At 45.0% G+C, this 26,463-nt stretch overlaps 1 protein-coding gene across 2 annotated transcripts in view; it reads right to left on the bottom strand.

Annotated features, from left to right (window-relative positions):
• UROC1 (urocanate hydratase 1) overlaps nt 1-26,463 on the bottom strand; it is a 73,458-nt gene that overhangs the window by 8,938 nt on the left and 38,057 nt on the right. For both annotated transcript variants that reach the window (XM_029051330.2, XM_029051331.2), the window contains exons 11-17: nt 24,017-24,196; nt 23,385-23,482; nt 21,968-22,040; nt 19,850-19,971; nt 10,810-10,880; nt 8,772-8,870; nt 3,701-3,800 (exon numbers count right to left, since the gene is read on the bottom strand). In XM_029051330.2, coding sequence (XP_028907163.1) covers nt 3,701-3,800; nt 8,772-8,870; nt 10,810-10,880; nt 19,850-19,971; nt 21,968-22,040; nt 23,385-23,482; nt 24,017-24,196 — 743 coding nt within the window. The remainder of the gene's footprint in view (nt 1-3,700; nt 3,801-8,771; nt 8,871-10,809; nt 10,881-19,849; nt 19,972-21,967; nt 22,041-23,384; nt 23,483-24,016; nt 24,197-26,463) is intronic.

Here is a 26,463-nt window from a genome sequence, read left to right as displayed (position 1 = left end):
AGCACTTGGGAGAGTACATACACTACAACAGAGTTGGTAGGTGTTTTCCCTGCCCACAATGAGCATAAAGTCTAGAGGGGGGCACTTTCCTTCTGTGTCAGTCACCAATCTCTCCCCACCCCAGTTCATACTTCACTCTGCTGCCCGAATCACTTTTCTACAAGAACGCTCAGGACATGTTTCCCCGCTCCTCAAGAAACTCCAGTGGTTGCCCATCCACCTCCACATCAAACAAAAACTCACCATTGGCTTTAAAGCACTCAATCACCTTGCCCCTGCCTCCCTCACCCTGCTACACTCCTACTATAACCCATCCCACACAATTTGATCCCCTAATGCTACCCTTCTCACTGTGCCTCGATCTCGTGTATCTCACCCACCAACACCTCGCTCACATCCTGCCTCTGCCCTGCAATGCCCTTCTTCCTCAAATCTGACAATTACTCTCCCCCCACTTCAAAGGCTTATTGAAGGCACATCTCCAAGAGGCCTTCCCTGACTAAGCCCCCCTTTCATCTCCCCCCACTCCCTTCTGCATTGCCCTGACTTGCTCCCTTTGTTCATCCCTTCCCAGCCCCACAGCCCTTACGTACATATCTGTAATTTATTTTAATGTCTGTGTCCCCCCTCTCTAGACTGTAAGCTCGTTGTGGGCAGGGAACTGCTCTACCCCAGCACTTAGAACAGTACTTGGCACATAGTAAGCACTTAACAAATACCATCATTATTATTACCCCCCCTCCCCGCCCCACAGCACTTGTGTATATATGTACATATTATTCAATTTATTTTATTAATGATATGTATCTATCTATAATCCTATTGATATTGATGCTATTGATGCCTGTCTGCTTGTTTTGTGTTGTTGTCTGTCTCCCCCCTTCTAGACTGTGAGCCCCTTGTTGGATAGGGATTGTCTCTATTTGTTGCCAAATTGTACTTTCCAAGCGCTTAGTACAGCGCTCTGCACACAGTAAGCGCTCAATAAATACGATTGAATGAATGAACATGTCTGTTTACTGTTGTATTGTACTCTCCCAAGCGCTTAGTACAGTGCTCAAATATGATTGAATGAATGTGAAACCCCTCTCCTTTTATTCTGAGATTGTGAGCCCTTTGAGGACCAGGGACTGCGTCTAATTCCCACACTTTTTATTTCCTTCCTAGTTCTTAGTAGATTGCTTTGGACATAGTAAGCACTTAATAAGTACTATTATGAGTACTACTGGGACCCCCTGCCATCGGCCGTCAATCGAGCATGTTCCTGTTACAATCAGGAGTCATGCACGGGGATGGAAGTCACTACATTCAGTCCCCCGGCTCACCCCAGGTCAACTGTGCTAAATAGCAAGAAAAAATTCATTATCCCCTTTATGTTTAGATTAAAAACAAGTCTGGGAATCCTAGAGTCACTAAACAGCCGATGGGACTTACCCCCATTCTTTTTAGTTTTGTATTTTTAAACTTTGGTGGTGGAGCCAATACCTCATTTCTGGGTAAAAGTGTAGAACCCCCATCTTTAAAGTAATCATTGCTGATAAGTGGTGACCCTTTTGCTAGAGCTGACTAAAATTAGAACCCAGGCAAAGAGCTGACCCAGAGTCTGATGGGTGGGAGAGAAAAGGGTATTGACTGCAAGTTACTGGGGCCCCAGTGTAGCATGGCCTAGTGGAAAGAGGCCTAGGAGTCAGGAGGCACCACTTGTATTACTTTTTTTATGTTATTTGTTGTTAAGTGCTTACACTTGCCTGCTGTGTGGCCTTGAACAAGCCACTTAACCTTTCTGAACCTCAGTTGCCTCATCTGTAAAATGGGGATAAGATCCCTGCTCTCCTTCCCTCTTTGAGGCTGTGTCTGATATTTCGTCTTTTTTTTAAAATTTGTTATGCACTGTACTGAGCACTGGGTTAGATACAAGATAATCAGGTTGGACACAGTCCCTGTCCCACATAGGGCTCTCAGTCTTAATCCCCATCTGCCAGATGAGGTAACTGAGGCACAGAGAAGTTAAGTGACTTGTCCAAGGTCACACAGCAGACAGGTGGTGGAGCCAGAATTCGAACCCAGGTCCTCTGACTCCAAGGCCCATGCTCTTTCCACTAGGTCACGCTGCTTCTCTGATTACCTTGAACCTACCCCAACACTTAGCACACTGCTTGGCGAATAGTAAGCTCTTAATGAGTACTGTCATTATTATGGTTGTTGTTATTAAGTGGTTACCCTGTGCTTTACACACAGTAAGCACTCAATAAATATGATTGAATGCCCTCCCTGCTGTTACTGTCCATTGTTATTGTGCAGACATGGCAAATGCCTCCTTCAAGAAGCACTCCCTTGACTCTTTGCCCAGCCCTTGGATGCTCTGATGAGGCCTGCAGCCTTTATACAGACCTGCCATCGCTCTGCCACTGCCATTTGTTCATTTGATCTAACTTTTACCCCCAAGCCGTGACCACTCAGCCCCCAGCAGCTAAGAGCCTGTGGGATGGCACTGGAAATACCGCATACCTTCTCTGATCTCAATAACAAGATCTCCTCGGTCCCTCTTTGCATCAGCAAAGATGCCTACCCTAGTTCCACACAACATCCCGTTCACCTATGAGTTTCAAACAGTGAGGATTTGTAACATCACTTAGATTACTTAGATTAACACTAGTGCTATTTCCTCGGTTTAGTTTTATCTTCATGGACCTGGCACTTTATGGGCACTTAGTGCAGTTATTACTGAGCCTGCTTCTCTGCTTTGCATCCTGAAGGTTGATGGCCACAAAACCCTCTAGGCTCGGAGGAGAGAAAACCAAGCCTCGGCCCCACTCCCTGATTCTCCTCTAGAGAAAGGTGTGGGAGCTTAAGGTGGAGATAAGAGAGGCAGCGTAGCTTAGTGGAAATAGCACGGGCTTGGGAGTCAGAGGTTGCGGGTTCTAATCCCAGCTCTGCCACTTGTCAGCTGTGCGACTTTGGCCAAGTCACTTAATTTCTCTGTGCCTCAGTTACCTCATCTGTCAAGTGGGGATTAAAACTGTGAGCCCCACGTGGGACAACCTGATTACGTTGCATCTCCCCCGGCGCTTAGAACAGTGCTTAGCACAAAGCGCTTAACAGATACCATCATTATTATTAAACGTGGGAACTTTTCTTTCTTCCTTATCCCCTTTTTCTTTTAACCTTTAACACCTGTAGCCCCACTCCTTATGGAACATCAGGGCATGCTTATTTCTAAACCCTGGAAATCCAGACATACGTTCAAGCACTTGAGTGCTTGAGTGCACAGTAAGCACTCAATAAATACCATTGATCAATCGATCGATACATTACATGGACAATTTTTCTTTTCTAGAAATAAATGTGCCTTTTATTTCAATAAATACAGTGCTTGACAAGGGGCGATGGCAACTCTGGCTTCAGTCGCCACGATGACGCTGGAGCCCTGCGTTGAATGGGGTGGGTTTGGTAGGGTCATCTCATTTCTACATTCTTACCTAGAGCCTAGGTGTGTGGAGGGGAAGGGTGGGGGTGCACTTTGACTCCTAGCTTTGTAAGGGAGCCCTGGCCATGTGGAGTCATCTCCCTCCACATACAAGAGGCAAACAGGGCTTGCTAAGCAGCAGCCCTCAAAATGAGCGTGATTAGGGATTTTTAAACTTGAATAAGGTAGGGTTAAAAACACAACCATTATCACATTCCAGGCAGCCCCACTCACCTGCGCAAAAGGCCGAGCCATCGTAAATGTTGGAGGTCTCTCTGTAAGGACTGTCTGTTCCACTCACGTCATGATGATCCCGGCTGAGAACTACAGGGGCCTACAATAGCCGATCAGAAAGAAAGAGCAAACTTCACCGTGGCAGAAGATGTGAAACACTAGATGAGGTTACTTGAGTCCATGGGGTCTCCTTCCCACTTACTATGAGCCAAGCACTGTGCTAAGCACTGGGGTAGATTATCAGGTCAGACACAGTTCCTAGCCCACATAGGGCTCACAGTCTAGGAGGGAAGGAGAACAGCTATTGAATCCCCAGATTATAGATAAAAAAACTGAGACACAGAGAAGTGAAGTGGCTTGCCCAAAGACCCAGCAGGCAAGTGGCAGAGCTGGATTAGAACCCAGGTCCTCTGATTCTCAGGCCCAGGCTTTTCCCCCTGGGCCACACTGCTTCATGAGCAGAACAAATGAAGCAGAGTTCTGGAACAGAAGTCCTGACATCATGTCCCCCTGGGGCAAAGGGAGGAAGATCAAATGAGTGAGTGGGTGGGTGGGTGAAAATAATAGGAGCTGGTAAGATTTGAAAGGATCAGAATGGGGTAGCTGTGATTTGGAAGAGTTTTTTGGGGCCAGGACAGCTTGGAGGACTCTCGAGGGAATGGAAGCCAGGACTCAAGAGTAGGGCAGGGTGGAGAAGAGGTAGGGCCAGGTGAAGTTTAAATTCCTTGCATTCTGGACAGGGGACCAGGAGGCTAAAACATATGGGAGGGGTCAAGAGAGGGCCCCACCCTTCCTGCCAGAGCAGATTGGATCTTAACTGTTTTCCCAAGGAGTTCCCACAATTGTTTGTGTTCTTTAGGCAACCCTGCTCTTGCTGAACAAATTCCCTTTGCCCAGAATCAGTTTACTCAAGCAAAAGTGGGTGAGCCTAAAGCATACCTTCCACGGTAATCAATGATACTAAGGAGGAAAAACTAATCAGCTAATAATAAGAGTCAGAATTACTGTTCTATCTCTTCACTCCAGTCAGCTGCAGTCCTCATACATCCTGCACCCCAAATACAGTGACCATCCACAACTCACTCCAACTTTAAGATGGGTCCTTAAAAATGGGCGTGGCATTCAGTGATTAATTCTGCTAGACAATGTTCACCCTTGCAGTGCTATATGTAACACAGTTCTAATTTAATACAAATTCTTTGTGTAAAATTAAAACTCATTATAGATTGGGACAACGGGAATGGTCAGGTCATTGTAAGATCTCTTTGTTAAAGGACCTGAGATAACTGAGTAAGAACACTAATTCTGATGATGTGAAAAAAGAGGAGAGACCCCCAAAATTGTGACGTGAAACCTGACCTGGTTTTTAAAGATGCCAAAAATGATTTTGATTATTAATAATAATAATAATAATAATAATAATGTTGGTATTTGTTAAGTGCTTACTATGTGCCAAGCACTGTTCTAAGCACTGGGCTAGATACGAGGTAATCAGGTTGTCCCAAGTAGGGCTCACAGTCTTCAGCCCCATTTTAAAGATAAGGTAACTGAGACACAGAGAAGTTAAGTGACTTGCCCAAAGTCACACAGCTGACAAGCGGTGGAGCCAGGATTAGAACCCATGACCTCTGACTCCCAAGCCTGTGCTCTTTCTACTGAGCCACACTGCTTTATTTTCTTCTTAAGAATTGTAAATAAAATTGCTGGGAAAATGTTAAAAAGAAAAAAGCAACACGCAAAATGGCATTTGAAATGTGGCCAATAATTATTTTATAAAAAACAGATACATGGAAGTAGTCACATGCACCCATGTCCTCATTAGCATGAAATGAACTGGCTTTCTTCAAAAAGTCGAGATAGGATACTTCAATAGCTCGCCTTGATGCATCTGCGCATTTTAACATGTCTAATTCCTAACTCACTAAAAGACCAAACATGTATTTCTATTCATTTCACTCTGTCACATAAATAAATGACCCTAATAATTCCATTATGCTGATATAAAGGAAAGCCGACTGTGCTCCAAATTGTTCAATTTTTTGTCTCTCCAGAACAAAATGATCCATTCTTTATAAATATAGGTTTGGTATTTACAGAGGTAGAAAAGAGCTGCACACGCACAGAGACCTATACTCTTCCAACATTATTTTCATGCTAATTGGTTCCATGACGCTAATGTGGCGATCCTCCTATTTGGCAAATTCCTCAAAAATTGGCCATCTCCTCACTGCCGTATCTAGCCGACTGTCCTCGATCACATCCAACCTGCCCATTTTGCTACAGAAAGGGCATGGGACTTGTAGCCAGGAGACTTAAGAAACAGAGAGTCTCACAGTCTTTTCCCCAGGATTTCCACTTTTGCTACAGAAAGAACTCTTAGTCTCCCTGAAACTGTGCCCCTGTCACTTCCAAGGTGTTCCCATCGCTGCAATGGTGTGGGGGACTCAAGGGGCAGATTTCCCCACCAATAAGATCATGGAGAAAATCAGATCCTGCCTGGGGAAATGATCAGTGATGGGTATCTGGTAAAGCAGTGTTTTAACTGGTGGAATCTGAGACGCAAATGTCACCTGGAAGCTATCATTTTTTTGTTGGGATCATAGATTAGCAAACTGCTCTCCTTTCTTGTTACTGGCAAGGGGGAAAAGGAGGCTTCTTATGGGAGAGTGGGGCCAAAGGTTTGAGAAAAGTGGGGAAGAATAGAAAGACAACAGGCAGAAAAAGACAGAGTGAGACAGACACAGAGGCAGGTGTGACAGACCCATTCACACCTACACTAGGAACATAAGTGATGCAATCCTGGATCCTGGTCCAGTATTCTACCATTGGAAATGGCACCAAAAGATGTTGGAGGACAGTGTAATGGTCATCCTTGATGTCCACTGGATACAAATGATAAACTAATAAAGAAGGGAGTTGGAGGGAGTGCAAAATAATAATAATAATAGTACTTGTTAAGCACTATGTGCCAGGCACTGGGGCAGATACAAGTTAATCAGGTTGGACACAGTCGCTATCCCACTGGGGGCTCACAGTTCCAATATCCAGTTTATAGATGAGGTAACTGAGGCCCAGAGAAGTGAAGTGACTTGCCCAAGGTCACACAGCAGACAAGTGGCGGAGCTGGGATTAGAACACATGACCTTCCGACTCCCGGGCCCGTGCTCTATCCCCTACGCCATGCTGCTTCTCAACACACAGATAGTTGTTTGCCCATCTAGAACTAGTGAGTGTAAGCCCCAGCTTTATACGAAAGCAGGGTTCAGTTGTATATTTATTAAATGCCTTCCAGACTTTTAGAATGTCATGGTTGTGCTAACAGTGGCTGTTGTGATTGTTAGACTCTGAACAGTGTTATCTGAGCAGGGGGACTGTGAAACTGCTCATTTTGCCACGATGTTCTTCAGCTTTTACCGTATTCATTGCTGTCCTTGTCTTTTATGTTCTTTTTCATTTTTTCAGCTTTCCTTATGTGTCTTTTGCCAACCCCTCCCCCCCCCCCAACGTATTCTTAAATTGTGAGTCCCTAGGGGAAAATGGGCTGATCTAATTTTCACCTGTGTATTTTTTCTCAGCATACACACAGCATTTGCTCAGTAAATACTATTGAATGAATGATTGAATGAATGGGAACTCCCAGATTGTTATTCATCCCTACTTTCTGTCCTCCCACCTGCCTTGAGACCTGCAGTCCTCACTGCTTTCCAGGTAGCCCAGTGCAGCACACAGTGTTGTTGTTGGCCTGCACGTTCATCAAATCAGTGAACCAATCAGTCAATGCTATTTTTGAGCCCTTACTCTGTGCAGAGCACAGTTGCACCTCACTAGGATAACAGTGTCCGCCTGGGGCAGAGAACAGTTGCAGAAGCAGTGGCTGGACCAATGCAGTCCTACCACCACCATCACTGCCTCCATGCTGATTACTGATGACTGTGGCATCACTCTCCCCTCAACCCACGCGTCTTGAGGCTGGGGCCCACAGGGCCAGGGGTTCAAGCCCAGGAGGAGCTAACTACCCTGGCAGTTAGAGAAGCAGTGTGGCTCAGTGGAAAGAGCACGGGCTTGGGAGTCAGAGGTCATGGGTTCAAATCCCATCTCTGCCACTTGTCAGCTGTGTGACTGTGGACAAGTCACTTCACTTCTCTGGGCCTCAGTTACCTCATCTGTAAAATGGGGATGAAGACTGTGAGCCCCACAGGGGACAACCTCATTACCCTGTATCTACCCCAGCACTTAGAACAGTGCTCTGCACATAGTAAGCGCTTAACAAATACCTACGTTATTATTATTATTATCCTCCCTCCCAGTGGAGATAGGATGGAGGTGTCAGCTAGGCCGGTGTTTTGGGCTCTCTTTAACCAAACTGATGGTCTCAGGTTCTCCGTCTGACCCAGGTCCCCAGTTCTAATCCCCACATTGACTGCTTCCCCAGTGCCAACTGGACATTGGACTTAGTGTTCAGTACAGCACGCTGCACACAGTATGTAGGTGCCCACTCTATTGCATTGACTAACTGGACCAGCAATTTAAAAAAAAATTGCTGGGACTACCAAAATATCCTGGTTCTGTGACTCTTGAGTATATTTATCCTTTCCACCTTCCAAGTTCCCCTAAAATTTCCTCCTCCATAATGTATTTCTTGAGTAATCCCCTACATGACTGGGTATGCCATCCCAGCATCCTCCTTAGCACTCATATGTATAGGATCTATTTAATAAATCATGTTTCATTGCTTGCTTCTGTTTTTTATCATTTGAATCTATGCTGTTACTCTCACCTATTTAGAAAATGTAGTCTCCCTGACTGACTGTGACTGCCTGGCAATGGAATAAAGTGCAGGCTGGGGCTAATGGAAGATATTAATTAGTGCAGCTGTCCAGGGGGTGACATTGTCCTCTAAAATTGGCCATCATTGGCCAATTGGCCAAACTGGGCTTGACTGTGTTGACCAAAACATGAATCTTCCAGTGACTAGCTTGTTGGTATTATTCATACATTGATTTCCCTTCACCAGACTCTTGATTCCCAGGGTTAACTTTTGAATCCAGAGTCTACAGTAGAAGTAACCCACCTTAATTTTTCCTTGAGCGATGCCTTGATTAATAGCCATAGCAATGGCCATACGACCCTTTTGATCAGAGTAAAGAATTCGAGCTTGTGAGCCCACCACCTAGAAAGAAACAAAAAAAAAGAACCCGAACCAACATAAGAGTTTGTTGTATTCAACACCTTTCAGTATTCAAAGCCAGAGAGGTGTGGGTTGGCAGCAGAGGACCAACTCACAGATCATCTCAAAAGCTAATATTAGCCATTCTTTGGAGCCTTGTCTCCCAGAATATCTTTGCTCACCTGAGGGGCAGGGACTATGACTGATCTGATTATCTTGTATTTACCCCAGCACTCAGCACAGTGCTTGACACATAGTAAACGCTTACAAATATCACTGTTATCGTGAGTGTCACACTAAGCGACTGTGCCTTTCCCCTTGGTCTTACCCTCCAACTCATTACTCACGCAAATAAAGGGGGCAGCTGAAACAGTCTGCTGCACACCAACCCCTTCTTCATCCCTCCCCCACCCTAGAAGAAGTATGCAAGCGTCAAAAATGTCTCGAAGGCACTCCTGACTCGGGAATTAGAGAAATGACCAGCTCAAGGAAATCACAGGGGTCATGGCTTAAGGTGTGAATAGTGTGTGAGGCCACTGCTATGAAGCTCAGTCTGAAAGATTCTTTGGCAGCCCCCACCTCTAGCCTCTGATAAATGGCCCACAAGCTACACTCATAGATTTTGGCCAGCAACCTCATGAACTGCACCAGGGTGGTTAACAAGCCTCATGCAGCTTGCGTGCCCCAGTTCAGCCCCTCTCACCGCAAGGTTAGGTGGCCACCCTATTGATCACTGGTAGGTACAATCATTCCAAACCTCCGAGGAGAAAATCGGTGGATCCTTTCCCACTTTCCCTAGGCTTTGTGCTATGTCGCTCCAGCCCCACCTTACGCTGCCAACTCTGCTCTTACTGCTTCCCAGGCTGTCTCTGCCCTCATCGAGGGTGCAGCACCAAGGGGAAAATGGAATTGGCATTAACAGAGCAATGACCTGGTGAGGAGCCTGGAGATGGTCTCACCATCCCTGAGTTATGGAGCTGAGCTCTTTGTAGCCCTGACCTGAGTCTTAAACTTGACACTGGCTTTGGGGATGAGTCAGGGGACTTTCTTCCTAGATTCTAGGGCTGATCCAGGGGTTCCTCTTCCCCCATCCCAGGACCAGAGCTCAGCAGGGTGTCAGGGGTGAGCTCTGTGCTTCTCTTGCCTCTGCTGGGCTCTGGGGCAAAAAGCTTTTATGCTCCACTGAGCTTTGGCATTGACCAAGGTCTTTTTTTCCACCCCCATCTGGCTCCAGGACAAGTTGGTGCCTTTTGGGCCCAAAGTGGGTGGTCAAGGATTGGGGGGGGGGGGTGTTACTCAACCCCTAGAAGCCACACCTCTTGGAAGAACACCCCAAGTTCACCTCACACACACACACTCCAAATGAGAAGCAGGCAACCTCATTTCTTCTAAAGGCACTCTCCTCAGTTCCACCTCCTCATTCCCAGCTCTGCCATAGTTCCTGGGTCCTGACATCACAGCTGAGTTTATTTTGGGGAGTTTTTTTCAATGGTATTTGTTAAGCATTTACTATGTGCCAGGTACTTTTCTAAGCATTGGGGTAAATACAAGATAATCAGGATGGCACAGTACCTGTCCCACATGGGGCTCACAATCTTAATCCCCATTTTACAGATGAGGCACAGAGGAAGTGAAGTGACTTGCCCAAGGTCACACAGTGGACAAGTGGCAGAAGTAAGATTAGAACCCAGGTCCTTCTGACTCCCAGAACCCTGCTTTATCCAGTAGGCCACTCTGCTTCTCATCTGCATCTGCAAAAGTTCCAATCTCAGATTCAGCAGAATCTAGTACAGGCTAGCCAGTTCTGTACCTAATTAGTCAGGCTTCAAAAACTAGATTTGGGGATGTGGATCCATGGTCACTTTCTCACAGTCCAGCACTTAGAACGGTGCTTGACACCTAGTGAGCACTTAACAAATACCATAGTTATGAATCCACTTACCAGCTTGTGCTTTCCTGCTTCCTGGATCCAGCGGATGTTGTCTATATACTGCTGCTTCACAGAAGCTTTCACTGCAATCAAAAACCGAAGCAGAGGGGGATTAGGGGTTCAGCTCTATCCTCACCCACTCAGTTTATGAGGCTCTGATATACTCCAGTTAATCCTTAGATGTCTCTAAACTCTTTCTCGGAACCTGCTTCAGTGACACATCTTCAGGGATTTTCTGAAATCACATCTCTTCCCTGATTAACCTCTCATCTCCCCACTTTATTTCTCTCCCAACTGCCACTTCCATCCTTCCACAACACCTAAGAACTTGGATACTCACATCCCTTCATAGCACTTATGCACGGCTTTTTTTACTTGATTTCTTTCTCCTACCTGTAATTTATTTTAGTGTCTGTCCTCCCCACTATATCATAAGCTTCTTGAAGGCAGGGATCATGTCTACTAACTCTACTGTACTCTCCCAACCATTTAGTACAGTGCTCAACATAGAGTAAGCCCTCAATAAAGACTGTTGTTTGATTTCTTGGATCTGGAAGTTTCTAACAGGCTACAAGCAGCATCAAAAATTTTTGACACAGTCACCTAGAAGCTGCTTTATGTTAATGATTTTGTTCTGGAGGCACATACACAGAGAGGACTATAAGATGCTTTGCAAAGTCAGCACAGAGGTATTCATTCATTCATTCATTCATTCAATCATATTTATTGAGCACTTAATGTGTGCAGAGCACTGTACTAAGAGCTTGGGAAAGTAAAATATAACAATAAACTGACATTCCCTGCCCACAACGAGCTTACAGTAGAGAGGGGGAGACAGACATCAATACAAATAAATAAAATTATAGATGTGTACACAAGTGCTGTGGGGCTGGAAGGGGGGAAGAGCAAAGGGAGCAAGTCAGGGGGATGCAGAAGGGAGTGGGAGATGAGGAAAAGTGGGACTTAGTCTGGGTAGGCCTCTTGGAGAAGATGTGCCTTCAGTAAGGTTTTGAAGTGGGGGAGAGTAATTGTCAGATTTGAGGAGGAAGTACGGATGGACAAGAGGGCTGAAAGAAGCATTACTGGAAAGAGCAAGGGCCTGGGAGTCAGAGCACCTGGGTTCTAATGCTGGCTCCATCACTTCCCTGCTGTGTGACTTTGGGCAAGTCACTTAACTTTTCTGGGCCTCAGTCTCCTCATCTGTAAAATGGATAGTAGAGCCTGTTCCTTCATATTTAGACTGTGAGGCCCCAAGTGGGACAGGGAGTGCATCCAACTTGAATATCTTGTATCTAGCCCAGTATTTAGTCATTCATTCATTCATTCAATTGTATTTATTGAGCACTTACTTTGTGCAGAGCACTGTACTAAGCACTTGGGAAGTACAATTAGGCAACAGATAGAGACAATCCCTACCCAACAACAGGCTCACAGTCAAGAAAGGGGAGACAGACAACAAAACAAAACAAGTAGGCAGGCATCACTACCATCAAAATAAATAGAACCATAGATAAATGCACATCATTAAATAGAGCAATAAATATGTACAAATATATACAAGTGCTGTGGGGAGGGGAAGTGGGTAGAGCAGAGGGAGGGAGTAGGGGCGATGGAGAGGGGAGGAGGAGCAGAGGGAAGGGGAGGGCTCAGTCTGGGAAGGCCTCCTGGAGGATGTGAGCTCTCAGTAGGGCTTTGAAGAGGAGAAGAGAGTTAGTTTGGTGGATGTGAGGGGGGCATTCCAGGTCAGAGGTAGGACGAGGGCCAGGGGTCGACAGCAGGACAGGCAGGAACGAGGCACAATAGGGAGGTTAGCGGCAGAGGAGCGGAGTGTGCGGGCTGGGCTGCAGGAGGAGAGAAGGGAGGTGAGGTAGGAGGGGGCAAGGTGATGGAGTCCAGTGCTTGGCACATACTGAGCATTTAACAAATGTCATTAAAAAAAAAGAGGCCAAGGCGTGTTTCAGTCAGCCCCAGGAAAACCTTTCACCCAACCAAAGAGTTTGAGGACCTGAGGTCTAATCCCAGCTCTGCCACCTGTCTGCTGTATGACCTGAAGCAAGTCACTCAACTTCTCTGTGCCTCAGATACCTCATTTCTTAAATGAGGATTAAGACAGTGAGTCCCATGTGGGACATGAACTCTGTCCAACCTGATTGAATTGTATCTACCCCAGCACTTAGTTCAGTGGCTGGCACAAAATGATAACAATAATAATAATAATTGTGGTATTTGTTAAGCGCTTACTGTGTGCCAGGCAACTGTACTAAGCGCTGGGGTGGATACAAGTAAATCGGGTAGGAACCAGTCCCTGTTCCATGTGGGGCTCACAGTCTCAAATATCATTAAAAAAAACCCCAAAAAACAAACTCAGAATTATATTCCTGTCAGCAAATTCTGATACTTAGGCATTTCACTCTTCAAGGATGCATGGATCAACAAAAAAAATAAATAAATAGAAAATTGAATCAAGAAGGCCAGCATACTCATTGAGGAATGGACAGATGGAGTTGGGTGACAATGGGATATCGGATTTCAAACCTACTAAAGATTTATAAATCTATGGTAGTTTGGAACTAGGGGTGGAAGGTAATCCTGGATATGCCAGAAAAGGGATCTGGAAAGAAAATTATAGCCAGAAAACCTGTTTCACAACTGTCGCTTCACAAACCCTGGAGGAGAACGCAATACGCAGGCAATGACTTCTGCTCCTGCAGCAAGCAGCAGGAGGAGGGAGCTAGCGAATGTTCTGCTCTCGCCTCTGTAACCCGGAAACCAGGCTCTAAACAGGAGTCAGCAGTGGACCGGGTGCAAATCCAGAGTCCCTCAGTCCTTCACATCCTCAGGACCCAACTAAAGCTGCTGAGCAGAGAGACAAGTGGAGTCATCGGAATCTGGAATCTGGAATTTACCAACCATCAAACTTATAGACACCATCCTTGGACAGCTTTCATCATGCTGAATTCCTCTGGCCGTTGCTCTGCCAAGCACAACAGCAGATTCATTCACAGCTGCCCTCAGACTGACTAGGCTGACTTTCTAAATATCAATTTTCTTTTGATGTTGCTCAACAGATTGCATTCTGATATGTGCCCTCCTCTCAGTCCTCTCTTCTCGAAGTGACCGAGGGAACCCGTGGGCAAGCGAACAGATTTTGTGCCAAGCCATAACTTCCCTTTCACCTAGAATCACCCACAGCACTTTCAACCCCAGTTATCTTGTGCTCCCTGTGCAACTTGCTCCACCGATTCCCTTGGCCATTAGGCAAGTGATGCAGGGTTCCCAGAGTTGTACTAGGCCAGGGTTCATTTGGGCCTTTGCCTGTTGGCCTGGCTTACTGAACTATATGTCCAACGAACTGAGTTGCCCCTGCTGCCATCATCTAGCTTCACCACCAGCCCCTATGTCTCTTCCCTCCTCTTATCCTCCCAGCATTGTGATTCCCGCCCCTACCTCCCTGCCCTTGTTTTGAGAGCTCTGCACGGGCCAATTCAACCCATGATCAGGGCAGCAGATGGGCTACCCAAGCTTAGGTCTAACTCAGGTCTGGGGAGGGATGGCTTATGTCTTTCTGGGGTCAGACCTCCTTGGCTCACCACTGGGACCTCCGTGTGCTGGGCATGCTTGGCACATTTCTAGTAGTGGGTCTGATATGTAAACTACAATTCCCAGCAGCCCCCAGGTGCTGGACAAATAACACGTTTGGGTCTTCCATGATGCATGCATGAATTCTGAGTTTTGAAAGCCCCCTTTTCCTCCAGAATTCTGGTTGGTGTGAAATTTTCTATTTTATTTTTCTGAACCCTAAGACTCTAAGTTCCTTGAAAGCAGGGGCCATGTCTTATGTATTATTTCATAGCTTTCCATTTGTCTGGGGTAGTTCTCTGTGCAAAATGGGTGCGCAATAAACAGTTGATCAAAATGAAGGAATGAACACTTGTCCGTAATTCCAGGACACATGCAAAAAATGAGGAGGAAAGAAAGGTATAAAATAAGACTGAACAAAGGAAACTACATAGTGCCTCAGTTGGTGAGACAGTGGATATCTGGGAGTGCAGATAAATAGAAAAATTGTGGTCAAGCAGGAGGAGGGTTAGAGAAAGGACAGATGGTTAATGATGTGGCCTCCAAAATCTTGGGTTTAATAGAAGATTTTGACTATTCAAGAAGCATTTGGGAAGTTGGGCCTGTGCAATGGCTAAGGGAGTGAAGCTTATTCCATTCTGTGATACAAAAGTGACTTCTGATTACCAAGGTTCATGAAAACAGGTGAGAAATTAAAGTAGGGGGAGCAGGGGTTGGGAAGAAGGGGTGCTTTTTAAAGACATCTGATCCTAGGCAGTGGTGAAAATAAAAATCACCTCATGTTGGAACAGAGGTGGGGGATCAAAGGACTGGCTATTTGACATACTGCAGCCCAGTCCTGCCCTGCTGCCTGGAGTAGGGGGCTAGCTCTATGTTAGGGCCAAGTCCACTCCTTGGCACACACGCCAGTGGAGGAGCAGACCGGCTTCCGCACTGCCATGGAGTTGCCGGTCCAAGCTACTCAGAGAAGAAGAGGAAGGGGGAAGGAGGATGAAGGGGGAAGAAGAGGGAAGAAGGAAGAGGAGGAAAGAGAAGGAGGAAGAAGGAGAAGGAGGAAGAAGGAGAAGGAGGAAAAAGATCTTATTTTAAGCATCTCCAGAAAGGTTAGCTGGATTCTCCTTGGCTAATTTGTTTCAATATTGCACAGCCTTCATGATCAAAAGGTTCACTCAACTGAATTTATTGAGCACTTACTGTGTGCAGAGCACTCCTAAACTCTAAGCTTGTTGTGGGCAGGGGATGTGTCTGTTTATTGTTATATTGCATTCTCCCAGGTGCTTAGTACAGTGCTCTGCACACAGTAAGTGCTCAGTTAATACTATTGAATGAATGAATGAATGAATGAATGTACTAAGCGCTTGGGAGAGTCGGTAGACACATTCCCTACCCACAAGGAGCTCATGGTCTAAAAAAGCTCTTTTTTATAGCTAATCTAATTGTCGCTGGAAGAATCATTATTGTCCTTTTGCTTTTTTTCTGTAGGAATGCAGTAAAATAAAATACTTTTGGTAACGTGGGTGGCGAAAAATACACTTGAGTGTCCAATAAGTGCCAACAGTATTTTCTCAGGAGAGCAAACACCTAGCCTAAAAAAGACAAATGGAGGGATAGTATTTTTTAAGAACAGCCCGATTTCTGTCTCCAAACCTCCAAACAGCACACTCACTCAATCATGGTATTTATGAGTGCCTCAGAGGTCCCTGTCAGTCTAGTCTTTGGGACCAAGATTTTTGAGGAAACTTACCACATTCTCTCTAGTCTCACTACCAGGCTTGAGCCAGAAGTCAGAAGTTTAGGATTGGGGTGGGGTATTATTATTTTGATAATAGTAATTATTATTATGATATTTGTTGTTAAGTGCTTACTATGTGCCAAGCACTGTACTAAGCACTGAGGTAGACATAAAATAATCAGGTTGGACACCATCCCTGTCCACCATGGGCTTCACAGTCTAAGTGGGAGGGAGGAGGATTTAATCCCCATTTTTGCAGATGAGGTAAATGAGGCACAGAGAAGTGAAGTGACTTGCCCGTTGTCACACAGCAGACAGGAGGCAGAACTGGGATTAGAACCCAGGTCTTCTGACTCCCAGACCTGTGCTCTTTCCACTTGGCATACTGCTTCCCTGTTTTGACTTTCTCCTATGACTGTATTACCATCTTCAGTATAATCGTTCAATCAGTTACATTTATCGAACACTTACTTAATGTGTTTTCAGATTTAGGTTTTGGTTTCTGACTCCAGTGACACTTCCTCCAAGATTTTGAGGTATTCAAAACAAGTTACCCTTGTTCCTAAAAGGGTTATGGCATGACAACTACTCACAGTTTGTGCCAGCATCTCCAGATTTCAACCAATAGGCTGTGGTAACATCTAAGTCTTCTGGGAAAAACCATGCCTAAAATGTGGAGGGTGTGACCATCGTTCTAGGCTAAGTGTTTAAGGGGGTGAGAGTTGAGTAAAAGAAGTTTCAAAATGTGTGAAGAATCTGAGTGTAAATTGCTGGATGGGGTGTGGCTAGTGTCAGCTAGATTTAGTTGATGGTGTTTCTGTCTACCTCATTGAGAGCCGGGTGCTGGAATAGGAAGGAATGGTGAAGCGGGCTTGCTGGAGGCAGGAGTATAGAATAGAGTTCTGCCTTCGTTTCAGGAATATCTAAGTATAGCTGACTCTGGAACCATCCAGTCCCCTATTCACCATGACTTCAGCTGAAAAGGTGTGATTTTTTTTTCCTTTTTTTAAGAAAACTGCCTCATTTCGTAGTGCATGGTTACATTGCTCATCCTCAAGTGGTCTGATTTAGGGAGTTGCAATTTAGGTGGAAGCTTAGAATAAACCCCAATGACTTACAGTAACTACCTCAAAAGGAGAAACCCATGGATAAATGGGATGGAAAACAAAACAACAGACAAAGTTTTGCTGCTGTAAAACCATGGTACGCCCCCACACCTGGAATACCCAACTAGTTCTGGTTGCTACATTTTAGAAAGTACATCCCCCCCACCATCCCTGTCCTTCCTCCCTCCCCAAGATGTACCCTCATCCCTCCCTGTCCCTGCCCTTCTTTCCCGGCCCTGCCCCTCATTCTCCTTCCCCCATGCCGGTCCCCATCTGGTCATTCCCATCCAACCCCTTCCTACTCCTCAGGCTGTCCCCCCACCCCACCCTACGACCCCAACCTCAGCTAAATGCAGCCTGTGGAAACTCCACTCCATCATGGGAAAGCTGCCTTTCATCCTTGACCTGTTCCTGACCAGTTCCTCCTCGTCATTATTGAAACATGACTCTCCCCATAATATGACACTGTGTCCTTTGCTACTCTCGCAAGAGCAGAGACTTATCTTCTCCCACTCCCCAAGACTCCCTGGGAAAGGGGGAATCAGCTTCCTTCTCATTTTCACACCATTCCACCTCCCCCATCCCTCTCTCTCCCTTCCTTTGAAGCCCTTTTCATCTGCCTCTACTACCCGCTCCAGTTATTGATCACAGTCATCTACTGCACCCAAGGCCCCACCTCCAACTTTCTGAACTATTTTGATCCCTTTCCCACATTCCTTCTTTCTTTCTCCATCCCTACATTGATCTTTAGGAACTTCAATATCCATGTAGGTGTTCCCAATGACCCTTCACTGCCCGTTTCCTCTCACTCCTCAACTCCACTGACCTCCTGCTCCACCCCACCCCAGCCACTCACTAACTAGGACACATCATCTCTATTCACTAGTCAATCTCTACCCTCACCAACTCTGAAATCCCCTTATTCAACCACAGCCTCCTCACCTCTCTGGCCTGGAACTCCCACTCCTTTATTAATAATAATAATAATAATTAGGGTATTTCCTAAATGCTTACTCTGTACCAAACACTGAACTAAGTGCTGGGATAGATATAAAATAATCAGATTGGGCACAGTCCCTGTCCCACATGGGGCTTACAATCTGAGTAGGAGGGAGAACATGTATTGAATTCCCATTTTACAAATGAGGAAACTGAGGCCCAGAGAAGTGAAGTGACTTTCCCAAGTTCACACGGCAGACACGTGGTGGAGCCAGGATTAGAACCCAGGCTCTCTACCTCCCAGGCCTGTGCTCTTTCCACTAGGCCATGCTGCTTCCCGACATACTACTATTAGCCCCACTTCAAAGGCTTATTGAAATCACATCTCCTTCAAGAGGCCTTTCCTCCCCTGAGCCCTCATTTCCTCTACTTGCTTTCCCTTCTGCATTGTCCTTGAACTTGGATCTGTGTCCTTTACTCACCCTACCCTTAGGCCCTCGGCACTTATGTACATATCCGTAATTGATTTAAATGTCTGTCTCACCCTCTATGCTGTAAGTTCCTTGTGGACAGGGAACATGTTTACCAACTCTGTTGTACTCTCCCAAGCATTTAGTACAGTGCCTTGCACACAATAAGGGCTCAATAAATACCACTGATTGACTGACTGATTGACATAATAAAGCTCTGAAAGATATAGAGAACAATCAAGATGATCAGAAAGATGGAGAAACTTCCTTACAAGGACAGGCCAAAAGGGCTAAGCTCCCAGTCTGGAGTAAGGCAGCTGCAAGGAGACTTGAGTGAAGCTGAAAAAATGATGAAGGGGTATAACAACAGGACAAGAGGACATCTAGTGAAATTTGAAGATGGTTAATTTAGAGCAAAGGAAACACCTCTTCACATAGCAGGTGGTGAACATTTGGAATTCATTACCGTAGGGAGTTATACAGGCATAAAATATAGTAAGTTCAAGACGGGGTTTGGATAAATCCACGGATGAGCAGTCCATAATGAATTACTAGAGGGAAAGCTAGGAGTGTAAAGACTCTAGACTGTAAACTCCTTGTGGGCAGGGAACGTGCAGATCAATTTTCCTGTATTGTTCTCTCCCGAGCACCTAGTACAGTGCTTGTACATGGTAAGCACTCAATAAATGCCATTGATTGATTGAAAAAGGAAAAGGTTAATGTCAGATAGCAAATCCCAAAAAATTAGAATGGATGTTAAAGAGGACAACCATCCCACAGTTCCTCCTGGCATACTGTTGGCTGATGGAGACAAATTATTGAACTGGATGGACCATTGGTCTGACTCAATAATGACATGGCTTATGTTCGTACGCTCGTAAGTCAGATATCTTAGGCACCGTTAAGAAAGTAGATTCCGAGAGAGTTGTTCAATTTGCCACAGGCAGAAATGGCCATGGAGTCAGAAAAAGCTAGCATTCTAAAGTCATCTTGTCCATTCTTCTGCTTCCAAACAGGCACCATCCCAAGCCCTCTTCAGACTAATGCTAAGGGAGAATCGGTCAATCCATGGTATTTATTGAGTGCTTACTGTGTGCAGAGCACTATACTAAGCACTTGGGAGAGTACAATCCAACAGAGTTGGTAGACACGCTCCCTACCCACAAGGAACTTACTGTCTAGAGGAAAAAATCAGTGTGCTCCTGGAGCAGGACGTGGTCTCATACCTCCTTGTTTTATAGCTTCTTCCAGCACCGTAGTGGCAATCAAATCTGTAGTCTCCAGGTCTTGTGGGTCACCAGAGGTACATACCCAGCGGAATGGCCCAAATCCCAGGGAAAATATCTCTCTGGGAAATAGAATATGTTTCATTAAAAGATACTTCACATTCCTGCTCCACTTGTCCTGGCAGCTGGGAATGCTTTTCTTTCATTAACTAAAGAAGAAGAATGCAAAGCATTTTGAACAAATTAATCTAAGCAAAAACTGCTTTGGATTGTCATTTCAAAATTTTTAAAATATTTGTCCCCAGGGCAGTCCCCCCAAGTCCCAAATAAGTCCACAGAGATTGTTTGGGAATAACGTGCAAAGGCCTACAAGGCCAGCTAGAGTGAACAAGAAAAAAATTGGTCCTGGGGCTGGCTCTGATTATCCTGTTTCCTCAACTGTGTCTCTAAAAGTCATATCTCATTCTGAAGATTGTTTCAGATTTTCATTCTGTACTATCTGTTGATTGCCCACAGGTTGATAGGCAGGCTCTGTGACCAGAAGTTGACATTCATTCTGTTTTCAGGTTTAGGATTCTGTTTCTGACTCCAATGACACTTCCTTCACCTCTTACAATTCTCTCCCCTCTCCCTGCCTTCCACCTCCTCTCTCCAGGAAGGTCGCCACTGGAAAATTGATTGGAGAGAAAATGCATCTTCATGTAGCCTTGCTGTGGTGCCAGATTGGTTAGGAAGTTCTCTAACATGGCAGTTGCTTGGAGATGTTACAATACCGCCCCCCCCCAAAAAAACCCAACAAAAAACCTCATGCCCATAACATTATCAGTGACAAGTACGTGGAAGTGACTACTTCCAAATTAGAAGGGTATCAGGGATTGCCTTGAATTGAGATCTGGCCAGTTTTTAATTTTTCTGACATGCTAACTCACTCTTTAGAATGTAATCCTCTAAAAGGCAGAGCATCTTGAACCCTGACTGCACATTATTAACACTTAAAAGTAATTGAATGATGGTAGTTATAAATGTACAAACTGCAGGCCACATTTTTCAAATATGTCCCATGACAGTTGACATTTGCTTTAAGCATTTTCCATGAATATCAGCAATTTCATTAAGCACCCCAAGGGAATAGATGACAAGAAAATATTGTTCAACTGGAACCTCCAGGATGCTTTGGAGATCCTAGGCCCATAGTCAGTAGTGTTCCAAACCCTAGGAGTTCAGGGAAGATCCTGACACCTTTAAGTAGCTTGGTGCAAGGAAGGGGTTATAGGAATTTGAGAGTGGCAGTGAGATGGGTGATAGAACAGGAGCAGAATAAGCCCAGAGTGTATGTCAATCAGAGTGCTGACATTAGAAGTCTTGGGCTGGCTCTGAGCAGGCACTAGGGTTGCATGGCTGTGAAAACATCAACCTTTAAAGGCAGAGGGCAATCCCAGCTAACACTATATTAGACCCGGCAGCTGCAGTAGGCATCCTTCCTTGACTCCTATATCCTGGGGACCCTACCAGGGAGGTGAGGGAGAGTGTTCCTACTGCACCCACCCTGATTCCAAGGTGCTTGAGAGTGACCAGAATTCTTCCCACAGCTTCCCCACAAACTGGACATACTCCTGGAATCCTCCAGCTTCTTGGAGCCTCAGTTGGATTTAAGGGAATTTCCCCTTGACTCTTCCCTTCCTAAGGAGCTGATTAACAATAATAATTATGGTATTTGTTAAGTGCTTACTATGTGCAGAGCACTGTTCTAAGCTCTGGGGGAGATTCAGGGTAATCAGATTGTCCCACACGGGGCTCACATTTTTTAATCACCATTTTTACAGATGAGGTAACTGAGGCGCAGAGAATTTAAGTGACTTGCCCAAGGTCACACAGCAGACAAGTGGCAGAGCTGGGATTAGAACCCATGACCTCTGACTCCCAAGCCTGGGCTCTTTCCACTAAGCCATGCTGCTTCTCTAAGATTAGAGAGGTTCAGGCCGGAAGAGTCCCAATCGTTGCCCAATATGTTCTGGCAGAATTGCTCCATCCTTTCAGAACTTGTACAGCAGGATAGTTTATGTATTCCCCACAGTAGCTTCCTCCCTGAGAGGCTCTGTGACTCCCCATCTCACATACCCCATAATATGCTGAACGTATGAAGGATATCGGAATTCTGTTTTCTTGGCTCCTTTTTTCTCTATATCAGCACCTGCAAAAGGAATACAAGCACCAAAATATTGGAAGACCAAGGAAAGAGCCAGAGGCTTGGAACACCAAGTCATTAATGTTCATTGTGTGTTGAATACAGCTAAAGAAAGTCAATGAGGAAAGCCAGGGACTGGGAATCAGGAGACCCAGGTTCTAATCCTGGCTCTGCCACTTGCCTGCTGGGTGGCTTTGGGCAAATCGCTTAATTTCTCTGTGTCTCAGTTTCCTCATCTGTAAAATGAGGATTAAATACCTGTTCTCCTTTCTCAGACTCTGAGTCCTGCGTGGAACAGGAATTGTGTCTGATGTGCTTAAATTGTGTATGAAACCCTAGTGCTTAACACAGCACTTGGCACATAGTAAGCACTTAATAGATAATATTATTATTATTAGTACTACTACTGCTAATAATAAAAAAGTCCATCCACTTTCTTTTCAGGGTGTGCCTGACATTAAACCCTGCTGGGAAAAGAAACAACAAAGTCTTAATTCAAGCAGTACTCTGGCTACAGATACGCTGTCAGCAAAACATGCCCAATTAAAGGTCATGGTGGGCTTTTTACAGGGTTTGAATCATAAACCTGGATCAGAATCAGAGTAATTGAATCAATCAATGATATTTATTGAGCGCTTACTGTGTGCAGAACACTGAACTAAGAGCTTGTGAGAGTACAGCAGAGTTGGTAGACATGCTCCCTGCCCACAAGCAGCTTTACAGTCTAAAGTGAGGGTGAAGTTCTCAAAATTGAACTCAAGTCAATGCATAATGGCAAGCAGGTGTTAGAGAGTCATGAGCTTTCCTATTCAAGCTCAGAGGCCCGTGTACTTGTCTTCAAATCTGCTAACATTTCTTCTATGTAAAACTGTCACTGAAAGTACTTTGTGGCTGTCATTATCAAAGAGAAACTCAAAAAAAATATTTTTTTCCAGTAGCAAATTAAAAAAACCAAAGAAACAAGGAAAGAAAATCAGCTAGGACAAAAAACTTTTTGTGCAAGGCCAAGCCTTACTAATCTCAAATCAAAATGTCACTGCGTCTTCTGAGCTTAATGTGAACAACTGCTTTGGTTATATCTTCTAGACTAGTGGCTATCATTGCCACTGTTGAAGTGACCACCAAATTTTTGAAGGTGCACTTTTTAAAAATTACGATAATAATGGTGAATTGTTTTAAGAGAAAAGGATTTAGGGGAACAAAAATTTAGTCAATTGCAAACATTGGTTATTTTGATTAACTGATTATTTTATTGATTGGGCACCCTTGAGACTCCCCAATCTGGACTCTATCTCTATCACTGTTACGGAGTGGAGGAGGCCACATGTTTGCATTTGCAGGGCTACTCACCAGCTCTCTGAGCTTCCAGGAGGAAAGCATTGCCGTAATCCCAGAAAAAGAAGTTCTTCTCTGAGAGTCTGTTAATAGCAGCCACTTGCCTTCTCAAACTGAAAGCACAAACAGCATGTTGTGTCTAAGGTGAGGATGATCATCAAGCAAGGGTCTGTGGGTAAATTGGGCTACCAGGAGAGACGACCCAAAAGTGAGTACCAGAAAGCCATACGCCAGAGGCCTCTGGAGGAGAATAGAGACCTTCACCTACCTAGCTCATATTTCCCAAACTTGAAATTTCAAGCTTTCACAAACACATCACTTACTGAGACAGTGGATTAGCACATATTGATTCCAATAGGTAAAATGGGGGTTTAACACTTTAGCAACTTTCTCAGTGGTCCCTTTTGGCTGATAAGCATTATTTCACCTTAATTTTCAGCAATTGCAAGGACAGGGGGAAAAAAAAACCTCTTCCAAATTGTTCCTGCATGAGTTCATGGAATTACTGAACAACATTGACTGTGGCAAGGATTCAGAAGTCCAATTTGGACTTCAATATGCCAAAAAGGGAAATGGCCTTGTGAGAAACTAGGCAAATGGTGAATCCCCAAACTCCCGAAGGTTTTTCTGACAAAACCTACCCTTACCTTTCCTGCACTAGGTCACGAAACTTGGCGGGATTTGTGGCCATGAGCTCATTTGCTTCCTGAAAACTGAGCTGCACAGGATAGTATCCTCCATTAAAAGGATTGTGACAGGAGGTCTGGTCTGATCCCAAGTCGACTAGCAGGTCTCCTGTTGTGTCCAGTTCAAAGACGAGTCTCTCCCTGGGTAAAGAAGAGACAACAGCAGGCTCTGGAGTCAGAGGACGTGGGTTCTAATCCCAGCTCTGCCACTTGTCTGCTGTGTGACCTTGGGCAAGTCACTTAACTTCTCTGTGCCTCAGTTCCCTCATCTGTAAAATGGGGATTAATAATAATAATAATGATAATAATAATTCCGGTATTTGTTAAGTTCTTACTGTGTACCAGGCACTGTACTAAGCGCTGGGATGAATGCAAACAAATCGGGTTAGGCACAGTCCATGTTCCACATAGGGCTCACAGTCTTAATCCCCATTTTAAAATGAGGCAATTGAGGCACAGAGACATCAAGTGACTTGCCCAAGGTCACACAGCAGACAAGTGGTGGAGGTGGAATTAGAACACAGGTCCTCTGACTCCCAAGCCCGGCCTTTTTCCACTAGGCCATGTGGCTTGCCACATAATTTCAGAAATAGTGATTACATCACCACCCCTAAAGGCATTTCTAGCCAGGAAAGCAATTGCAAATTCTGCCCCAATTCCCTCCTTTGCAGTTTCACACTTTCCAATAAGGCCGTAAAGGAAAGTGGGTTAGGTTTCCTTCCCTCATGGCTTACTTGCGGATTTCCTGCAACTACCTGTCTGTTGCCGACTTGTTCATCCCAAGCGCTTAGTACAGTGCTCTGCACATAGTAAGCGCTCAATAAATACTATTGAATGAATGAATACCTGGGTGACTTCAAGAAGCTGAGGGAAGAGAAAAGGATTAAAAACACTGGACCAATAAGATGCCTCTCAACCTATGGAGCTACCCAAATTCAGTTAGGAATTTCTTTTCACAATGCACAATACACATTTTCATAACACTTGCCAGTTCATTCTAACATAACTCATTCTACACACACTTTCACAGACACAGGGTACAGCCAATCCCTCCTCATTTGGGACAAGGAGTGCATCCAACCTTATTATCTTGTATCTACCCCAGTGCTTAGAACAGTGCTTGGCACACAGTAAGTGCTAACAAATACTATTATTATTATTAGTATTGTCAGGTTGGCACAGTACTTGTGTAACTTCAAGGATTTGCTTATTGTTCAATCAGATACTATCAGCACCTTAGCTACTCCCTGGTTTTAGTGACACCCCTCTGGAAACTGCATTCCCTTTTCCAGGACAGTAGGATTACTGGTAAGAAGTTGGAAAGAGTTAATGAAGCTTCACAGGAGATTAATTTACAGTCAAGGAGAAACAGGTTTGGAGAGAATCTGGCTCAGTGGCTGTCTGAACAGATCAAGCAAAGGTTTGAAGGTAATTTTCCAGTAGAAAATTCTGACCCGTAGACTGTTGAGCCCCATTTGGTACAGTGGTTGGGTCTGGTCTGACTGTACTGTAGCTTCCCCAGCACTTAGCACTGTGCTTGGTACATAGTAAGTGCTTATCAAATGACCACAATAATTGTTTTTTGGCTTGGATCTGAACAAGACCAACATTAAAAACCAACCTAATGTCTCTGGGGATTGTGCCTCCCAGATAGGACCAGTATTTTTGGAGCATTTTTTAGAGAAGCAGCATGGTCTAGAGGAAAGAGCCCAGGTCTGGGAGTCAGAGGACCTAGGCTCTAATCATTGCTTCACCACTTGTCTGCCATGTGACCTTGGGCAAGTCACTTAACTTCTCTGTGCCTTGTTCTCTCATCTGCAAAATGGGAATTCCGTACTTGTTTTCATGGTATTTAAGTGTTTACTCTGTGCCAGGCACTGTATTAAGTGCTGAGGTAGATACAAGCTAATCAGGTTGGACACAGTCCATGTTCCACGTGGGGCTCACAGTCTTAATCCCCATTTTACGGGATGAGGTTACCGAGGCACAGAGAAGTTAAGTGATTTGCCCAAGGTCATACAGAAGACAAGTGGCAGAGCCAGGATTATAATCTAGGTCTACCTGTTCACCTTCCTACTTAGATTGTGAGCCCCCTGTGGGACCTGATGTGCTTAGTACAGTGCTTGGCACTTAGTAAGCACTTAACAAACACCACAATTATGATTGTTTTTATTATTAGCATAGCCTGGAGTACCATTTTGGAGTTCTATCTGCCATTGGCCTGTCCTCTGGATCGACAGGTAACATTTGGAGCTTTTCCATCCCAGCCCATTTTCCCATTCCTTTACCACCTTGGGTGGCTTTAGGGCAGTCCCAGGGTCCAGGCAGGGGAAACGATACCGAGCCAGTGGCAATCCTTGGGCAGCAGCTGTTAATCAGGTGAACTTCCCCCGAGTCAAAAGACCCAC

Source organism: Ornithorhynchus anatinus, chromosome X1 (genome assembly GCF_004115215.2).
Source record: "Ornithorhynchus anatinus isolate Pmale09 chromosome X1, mOrnAna1.pri.v4, whole genome shotgun sequence".
Taxonomy (NCBI): Eukaryota; Metazoa; Chordata; class Mammalia; order Monotremata; family Ornithorhynchidae; genus Ornithorhynchus; species Ornithorhynchus anatinus.
This window is presented reverse-complemented; position numbering and strand designations above follow the sequence as displayed.